The 8,796-nt window shown below is 45.4% G+C and overlaps 1 protein-coding gene across 2 annotated transcripts; it reads left to right on the top strand.

Moving 5' to 3' along the window:
* Positions 1–3,388: 3,388 nt before the first annotated feature.
* On the top strand, positions 3,389–6,763 carry Exo5 (exonuclease 5). Of its 2 annotated transcripts, none has more exons than XM_075946045.1 (2): positions 3,389–3,861; positions 5,269–6,763. In XM_075946045.1, the coding sequence occupies exon 2, from the start codon at positions 5,283–5,285 to the stop codon at positions 6,402–6,404; it is 1,122 nt and encodes a 373-aa protein (XP_075802160.1). In that variant the 5' UTR covers positions 3,389–3,861; positions 5,269–5,282; the 3' UTR covers positions 6,405–6,763. The 2 variants fall into 2 exon arrangements, with proteins under 2 accessions (XP_075802160.1, XP_075802159.1); XM_075946044.1 differs by having other exon boundaries at positions 3,394–3,861; positions 5,253–6,763.
* The last annotated feature ends 2,033 nt before the right edge of the window (positions 6,764–8,796 follow it).

The following is an 8,796-nucleotide window of genomic DNA, read 5'->3' as shown; positions in this document are numbered from 1 at the left end:
AGTCTTTCTCCCCCAAGGCTGGCCTCAAGGATGATCTTGAACTTAGGATCCTCTTGCCTCTGTCTCTCAAGTCAGGGATTACAAATGTGGGCCACCGCACCTTGTTTATGCACTGCTGGGTACTAAGCTCACAGCTTTGTGTGTGCTTGACAATCACCCTGCCTGCTCAGCTACTTCCTCAGTCCTTTACCTCTTTTTTTTTTTTTCCTTTTTTAGTTTTGGAACTGGACTCACTAAGTTACCCAAGCTGGCCCTGAACTCATGATGCTGCTACCTTAGCATTCTCAGTAGCTGAGATTACTGGCTTCTGCCCCTTGAGGCTCAACTCAAGCACCTGCTGAGTATAGCCAGTTCTCCCCAGGTGGTATTTTGTTGTTTGCAGAGATGTCCAAACTTGACATTGCAACATGAAATTCACACTCAAAGAACCCTGCAATAGGGCTGGAGAGATGGCTCAGCTGTTAAGAGTATATATTGCTCCTGCAGAGGATACAAGTTTGGCTCCTAGCATTCCCCTCAGGCCACTCACAACTGCATTGTAACTCCAATTCCAGGGGTATCTAACACCTCTAGCCTTGCTAAGTACTGCATTTAAATTCACAAACCCAGACTCAGACATGCACGCACACGCACACACACACACACACACACACACACACACACACACACACACACGTACGCAGGCAATTTTCAAAAGTGTGAAAGAACCTTGAAACTGAGCTTAGAAGATCTCAAAGTAACTACAGCTTTGTGTTGAGCTTAATTCTTAACTATCCCAGAGTGGGTGTAGCCCCTGAGGTGTAAGTTGGACACTTGCTAGAGCTGCCCCTTGGCTTAGCCTGTTGCCAGGAGCTGCGTGGTTACTCTGGCTCTTAGCATTCTCTCCTGTGCCCGATCATTTGGTCTAATTGTTCTCACTGCCGTTCGGTATCCATCTCTATCCCAGAACTCTCCTGAGCTCTAAACTGTGTTCAGTGTGGATATTGGTTATTCTATAATTGCTTCAAACTCGACACGTTGAAACCTTTTCCTATCTTTTCGGTAAAGCCTGCATTCCTTGACTCAGAAAGCTGTGCCACCGTCGATCGGCCTCTCCAGCTGAAACCTGCTCTTCTCCCCAGTTAGTCACAAAGCACTGCTCCAGGACGGCCTCAGTTTACCTGCTCTCTAGTCAGAGCCAGCCTTCTTCAAGTTCTTAGCCCTTTCTAGCTGCTTGTCGTCTGCTCATCTTCCTCTAACACAGTTCTCAACCTGCGGGTTTTGACCCCTTGGGGGGGGAGGGGGTCTAACGATCCTCTTACAGGGGTCATGTCAGATATGTACATTGCAGTTCATAAAAGTAGCAAAGTTATAGTTATGAAGTAAGAGCGAAAATAATTTTAGGGTTGGGGTCACACCATGAGGAGCTGTATTAAAGGGTCGCGGCATTAAGGTTGAAAGCCACCGCTCCAGCAAATATGTACTCCGTGTGCTGTTACAATGACATACCAACCCTCCCTCCCTATCGTTATCGCTTAGAACCCCTCAGTTTATGATTAAGTGCCGGAAGAGGTCATCTTATCTAAGTGCAGAACCTTTAGCACTGTTTCCATCCCAACACATTTTGGCTTTGCCATAAAGATTTTGTGGTCCCCAAATATCCAGTCATATTACTGGATTTTCCTAGCATTATCAGGCTAAGCTCAGCCACTCACCTTTCATATTCCCTTAAAGAAGCAGAGAAAGGGGATTCGTGCAATGGGGTCACTACGGAAAGAGGGACAGAGGTCTAATGATTCCCAAGACCATCTTTGGATCCTAACATGCTGTGTAGGTTTGTTTTTGGTTTTTGGAGACAAGGTTTCTCTGTGTAGCTCTGCCTGTCCTGGAACTCACCCTGTAGACCAGGCTGGCCTTGAGCTCAGAGATCCACCTGCCTCTGCTTTCTGAGAGCTGGGATTAGAGGTGTGCACCAGCACCCAGCTGAAGTTGAGGTTTAAATAGAGACCAAGAGGGATGCACAACTAAGCTGTCCTGGTCAAGGGATGGTCCTGCCCACTGTCCCAGCTCGTGCTTCCTGCAGGGTGGTCTGACAAGTTCTAAGGATCATGTGAAGTCTGCTCCTGGAAGGCAAATCTCTGGATAGCATGATGCTGCATCATTTCTCTTCCTCCAGCATGAGATTTTGGGAAATTAATTTCTCTGAGTCCATTGCCTCAACAGTACCAAAGGGAGAAGCACATGTGTCTCTCTTTATCTTTGCTCCTGTCATGTTGAGTATTTCATTGGTTTTAGTCCTCATCTATGCAGTTTCCTTTTTCTGCCCGTTTGGCATCCCTTCGTCCTTCCACAGAACAGAGAACACTATATATACTATATATACACTATATATATACAAACCCTTGAATTTTTGACTGAATTTACTAAATGAACCAAAAAACCAGACCTTAACTTTTAGGAGTTTAGACTCAAGTCTAAAATCCCAGTGCTGAGATTTTAGGTATGGGTCACCATGGGCTGGAAAGTATTTTTTTTAAATATTTATTTATTTATTATGTATACAATATTCTGTCTGTGGGTATGCCTGAAGGCCAGAAGAGGGCACCAGACCTCATTACAGATGGTTGTAAGCCACCATGTGGTTGCTGGGAATTGAACTCAGGACCTTTGGAAGAGCAGGCAGTGCTCTTAACCTCTGAGCCATCTCTGCAGCCCCCTGGAAAGTATTTCTCAAAAATAGAAACAACTGGAGCTGGAGGGATGGCTCAGAGGTTAAGAGCACTAGCTGCTCTTGCAGAGGATCAGGGTTTGTTTCCACACGCCCATGTGGCTCTCAAACCTCTAACTCTAGTTCCAGGAGATCGGACCCCTCTTTTGGCTTCTAAGGAGCACCAGGCAGGCACGTGGTGCAGATACTTGCTGGCAAAATATCCATACACATAAAAACAAACACTTTAAAAAAATCTTAAAGAAAGAATCTGGGCATGCTTGTAATCCCAGCACTGAAAGAGCAGAGGCAGGAGTATCCCAATTGGAGGCCAATAAAAGGGATAAAAGAAAAAGAAAAAAGGACGAACAACAGGAGCGCTAAAGTCTTTGAAGTTTGAGTTCGTAAGGGTTCCTTAAACTGGGAAAGCTGGTGCCAGATGCTAAGATCCGGATTCGGGTCCAAGGGTGTCAAAAGTCAGCAGCACTGGGGACAGCGAGGTGACCTCCGCTTTCTCTCTTCGGGCTCGCGGTCGTTAAGAGACGGAAAAGTGACAGCTAGGGCCTCCAGGGCTAAAGGACTTTAGATACTGCAGTGTACACAAGTGCAGCCGGCTTTAGGTGCAGCGCAGCCCTAGTCTCGGGACATCGGGGGGTGGGGCCATAGCTCCGGAAAGGGGCGGTCCTCGGACCGCCGCTAGGAATTCTGGGATTGTAGTCAAGCGGATGGGTATGGTCCCTTGAACGAGGCTCCTGAGCTTTGTATATTGAGCCTGGCTCGATCCGAGCCCTGACCTGTGGGCTCAGTACATTGAGGGTGCGCGGGGCTCACCCGGGGGACAGGGACTCGGGGGCTGAGTGGAAAGCACACGTCTGCCCGCGTGGAAGGCCCGGGACGGTAAAGGCAGTGGCAGGCGGCCGGCACCCATCAGCGAGGCAGGGCCTCCGACCTCGGGCTGCCGCTGGGACTGAGCGCCTAGTGCAGGCACTGGGGAATGGGAAGGCACGGAGACCTTGCCCTGGAGAGGCCAGTGCTCCGAGTTATGGTAGGCAGCTGACCCTGCAGTGTCACTCAAGTAGAAACGCCGTAAGATGAGGGCGTGGTCAGGCCTGTCTTCCTCACTTTGCCATTTTAATGCACGCCCTTCCCCTAGGAGGGAATCGACCAAGGCCCAGGTGAGTACGAGCTCCTGCTCTCCTAAAGTTATCGTTTTTCAGAGCGAACAGATACATAGACTCATCACTGCCTTTGAAAGGGGAAGGAAAGCCACGTTAATGTGCACTGGTTTAGCCGAGTAGATGTAGAAGGATTAGCCTACCAATTCTACATTCTAAAGATGTGCCGGTAGCATCAGAATTTTATTTAACGTGCCCAGGATTATTCAAGAAACAAGCAGCATACTAGGAGATTCTACTGGATTTTTCAGAATTAGTTTCAAAATCTGTGGACTCTTGATGCTGACCTGGTGTTTTCTGAACATCTCATTCTTTTTCACCTAAAATTTCTAGCTGTACCTATTCACTTTTAAACATGTATGTTCACATATATTAAATATTTAATGTAGATATTAATAAATATTTATTAGTTTTGTTTTTATCTAGACAGAGTTTCTCTGTAACAACACGGGCTGGAACTCACTCTTGTAGACCAGGCTGGCCTTAAACTCAGAGAGATCCGCCTGCCTCTGCCTCCCGAGTGCTGGGATAAAAGGCGTGCGCCACCACCATCTGGGTCATAGTAGGCCTTTTTCATCATAAGATAATTTCTTACTGAGAGAGGAAAAAAATGAGTGGCAAGCACTAGTGTAGTGGCTAACACCAGTTTGTATAAAGAAGATCATTTATCAGGTCATAAGGGTAATTTGTGTGTGTGTGTTGTTTTCTTTTCTTTTTTTGCTATTGTTCTGAGATATTGTCTAATGTAGCCCAAGTGGGACTCAAACACAACTTGGCTATGTAGTTGTGAGACCTTCTCCTTCTTCCATCTCCCAAGTGCAGGGAATACAGGTATGCCCTGCCACGCATGGCTAGTAAGGGTAAGTTAAAAATTCACTAAGAGCTTTTTCTCATCATTAATATGTCTCAAGACCTATAGTCATTAATGTTAGTGAAATAATATTCTGTAGAGTTTTGAAGTAAAATAGGCAAGCCTCAGTGAATTCAAGGCTAAGAAAAATAAGATTTGCCTAAATTCATCCACAATGTGTTAGTGGCAGACCCATGAGTCAAACAAAAACAGTTCTGCTGTCAGGGGCACATCGCTTAGTTACCTTGTGCAGTGTCCAGGATTCTATCTGTAGAAGTGAAAACAAAAAAAGACGTGGGTGACTGGAACATGAATACAAAGACTCATAAAGTGTCCTCGTGTTTACTAATGGGTCATAAGTAAATTGGAGTCTTAGGGCTGGGGATGCAGTTTAGGAGTAGAACATTTGCCTAGCACACATAAGGCCCTGGATTCAGTTCCCAGTACTGAAATGAATGGATAAATCAGTCAACCAATATCATGGTTCTTTTAGTCTCAGAGGAATGTACAAGTCTTTGACGATGTTTGGTGTGTTACGTAGGTCCCTCCTTGTTCAGTCTAGAACTGTACCATGGCTGAGACTGGGGAAGAGGAGTCTGCGTCGGCAGAAGCCTCAGGGTTCTCAGACTTGAGTGACTCGGAGTTGGTGGAGTTTCTGGACCTGGAAGATGCCAAGGAACCAACGGTCCCACCTAGCAAGGCTGGTCCTTCTTCTGAACTCCCTGAAAAGGATGACAGACCTGTAAGTTTGCAGCCCAGGAAAAATGGACTGGATGTCTCGTCACCCATGGAGAGATTCCAGCTGAAATACTTATATGTCACTGACCTGTGTGCTCAGAACTGGTGTGAATTGCAGGTGGTATACGGAAAGGAACTTCCTGCTTTCTCGACCCCTGAGAAGGCAGCTGTTTTGGACACTGGTGCTAGCATCCACCTAGCAAAAGAGTTAGAACTTCATGATCTTGTGACTGTCCCCGTCACCACTAAAGAAGACGCTTGGGCAGTCAAGTTTCTGAACATACTGTCAATGGTTCCTACCCTCCAGTCAGAAGGGCGCATCAGAGAGTTTCCCGTGTTTGGGGAAGTGGAGGGAGTATTTCTTGTTGGAGTGATTGATGAGTTGCACTACACAGCCAAGGGGGAACTGGAGCTCACTGAACTCAAGACGCGAAAACGCCCAGTGCTCCCTCTGCCAGCTCAGAAAAAGAAAGACTATTTTCAAGTTAGCCTATACAAATATATCTTTGATGCCATGGTACAAGGAAAAGTGATTCCTGCAAGCCTAATCCACCATACAAAATTGTGTCTAGACACACCACTGGGGCCTTCAGTCCTGAGGCATGCCCGGCAAGGAGGCTTCTCTGTGAAATCTTTGAGTGACCTCATGGAACTGGTTTTCTTGTCTCTTACACTGTCTGATCTCCCAGCTATCGATACACTAAAACTCGAGTACGTCCATCAAGAGACTGCCGCTGTATTGGGCACAGAGATTGTAGCCTTTGACGAGAAAGAAGTGAAAAGCCAAGTGCAGCATTATGTGGCCTACTGGATGGGTCGCCGAGCTCCTCAAGGTGTTGATGTGGAAGAGGCGTGGAAGTGTCGGACCTGTGACTATGTTGACATCTGTGAGTGGAGGAGGGGCTGTGGAGTTCTCAGCTCTTCACTGGAGCCCAAAGCCAAGAAGTTGAAATAAATGGAAGTTATGTTTTCAGAAATGTTGATCATTTCTACTCTTAATACTCCCGTGTGAAAGGGTCGGTCTCTCAGTTGGATTTTGTGGATAAGGTTTTAATTTTTCCGTCCCCGACCTTTAATAATATTCCAATGCGGGGCCAAGATCAGGAATGAATGGAGAGATTGGGATTATAGTGACCTTGCACTCTGAGATGAACTGCAGAGAAGCAGATGTGTGTCATGTCTGCAGCAAGGGTGTCCCTCACTGATCACTCTTTCCTCAAGAAAATTACTTGGGTTCTGACATTTTTTATTTTTTTCTTGATGCATTTTTTTTACATTTTTTCATAATAAAAATGAAATGCTCTCTAGAACTATTGAATTGATGTTTGTGTGTTTGCTGATCTCAGTCCTTTATAGATGACCACTGTACTACACATGGTTGTGTAGTGTCACAATTCTTTAAGATCATGCATCAAAGGGCTGGAGAGATGGCTCAGCGGTTAAGAGCACTGGCTGCTCTTCCAGAGGTCCTGAGTTCAATTCCCAGCAACCACATGGTGGCTCACAGCCATCTGTACTGAGATCTGGCGCCCTGCTCTGGCGTGCGGGCATACATTGAGGCAGAATGTTATATACATAATAAATATTTAAAAAAAAAAGATCATGCATCAACACTTTAGAAATGGGGCTAATAGAGCAAGCAGGCCACGAATTTAAAATAAACATAGTTAGTAGTCTTAGGTGATGTGAGAAGAAATCAGAGAAGTGAAAACATTAGATGAAAGATATATATGGAATAACAGTATTCATACATTATATGATCTAGTAGTATCATTCCTGGGCATATGTCAAGGGAAATTCATATGTATGCAACAGGAAATATGAAAAATATACTTTCACAAAGCCTAGAAACTATCCCAGTGCCCGTCACCAGTGAATGAAATGATATATGTCAACCGGAACATGAGCCGCAATGGTATGTAACACTGCATGAATCTTAGCAACACTAGGTGAAAGGGTAAGTCCTAAAAGACGACAGGCCAGGACTTCCTTTTTCATATAGCAGAAAACCAACATAGTTAGATTATAGTCTGTCTCTTTAAGACATTAGTCACTCTAGGAGGCCAGGGCTCAGCCTGAAGACAGGAGACCTCATCCCCTCCTGGTGACAGGCCACTGCTGGAAGGATTAACACAGGTTGGGGAGGGGAGAGCAAGCTCTAGCTAGACAAAGGGGAACTAGCTATGCTTTCCTTGACATTGAATTATGGTCTGGCTCCAGGTGAATTTAAACTACATAGTTTCCATAGCAAAGACATATTACCTTGTAGCCCCACCCACTAGGAAAACACTGTAAACATAATAAGCTCTGCCTTTGTTCCCCGGAAATGCACACATCTTTCCTGTCAGCTGACACTGGAAGTCCCTGGGTGGCCAGAATAAGGAACCCACTTCCACCTGGAATTTGCCTATCACATGTCTAAAGAACCTGCTCTTTCTTCAAGGTGCCTTGAATGCCATTTGTCTATTTAAAGGGGACACATTTCCAGTGTACCATAAAACAGGGGAACCCTTATCTCAAACATCACCAAAGAAGCAGGAGAAACAAACTGAATGGCTATCACGTGGGAATTAAGGATATGATAGAGACAATGTTGGGGAATTTGTAAAAGTCAGTGGATGGTGTGTGTGTGTGTGTTCAATTCCTCATACCTACATAGTGGAAAGAACCAATTTCTCATACCTACATAGTGGAAAGAGAACCAAATATCCTGATCTCTGCACACACTAGATGAATGTAAGTTTTAAAAAAAAGATTAAGCATTATAGTAAGAGATAAACTAGCTAACGTTGGAGCTGGGGAATCAGTTCATTTGGCCAAGTGCCTACTATGAAGCATGAGAACCTGAGTTCAATCGCTAGCATGCATTTAAAAGTGGGTGCAGTGGGTAGGAGAGTGCTGAGTACTGACTGGGGAGAGACAGGCAGGTCACTGAAGCTTTGTGGTCAGTCAGTCTTGCCAGTTCCAGGTTCAGCAAGAGACCCTGTCTCGAAAAAACAAAGTGAAGAGTGATAGAGCAAGACACCTGATGTTAAGCTCTGGCCTCCTCACACATAGTGTGCACCTATGGGTAGGTATATGTACATGAACACACACACTTGGAGACTGGAAAAGGAATCATGATTCTCCCCACCTACTAAGGAGTAGCCAGTGGGCCAGGCATTGTGCTAAGCACTGTGTGAGATAAAAACCTGAGACTTAGAAGGGTTAAATTACTCCTCCAAGCTCCTGGTGCTCATAAGTAGCAGATCCCAGCCCACAGCAATGCTTATGCCCTTTAACATTATGCTCTAGTTTTCTTACTAATCTTTGGGGCTGTATAGATTGTGCTGACTCCAGAAGGGTTT

Source organism: Microtus pennsylvanicus, chromosome 13 (assembly GCF_037038515.1).
Source record: "Microtus pennsylvanicus isolate mMicPen1 chromosome 13, mMicPen1.hap1, whole genome shotgun sequence".
NCBI classification, from domain to species: domain Eukaryota; kingdom Metazoa; phylum Chordata; class Mammalia; order Rodentia; family Cricetidae; genus Microtus; species Microtus pennsylvanicus.
Note: the sequence above shows the minus strand (reverse complement) of the source record. Positions and strands in the feature narration are given on the sequence as shown.

Excerpts from the sequence above, each read along its gene's own strand:
- Exo5 (XM_075946045.1), top strand. The coding sequence starts at position 5,283 with ATGGCTGAGACTGGGGAAGAGGAGTCTGCGTCGGCAGAAGCCTCAGGG.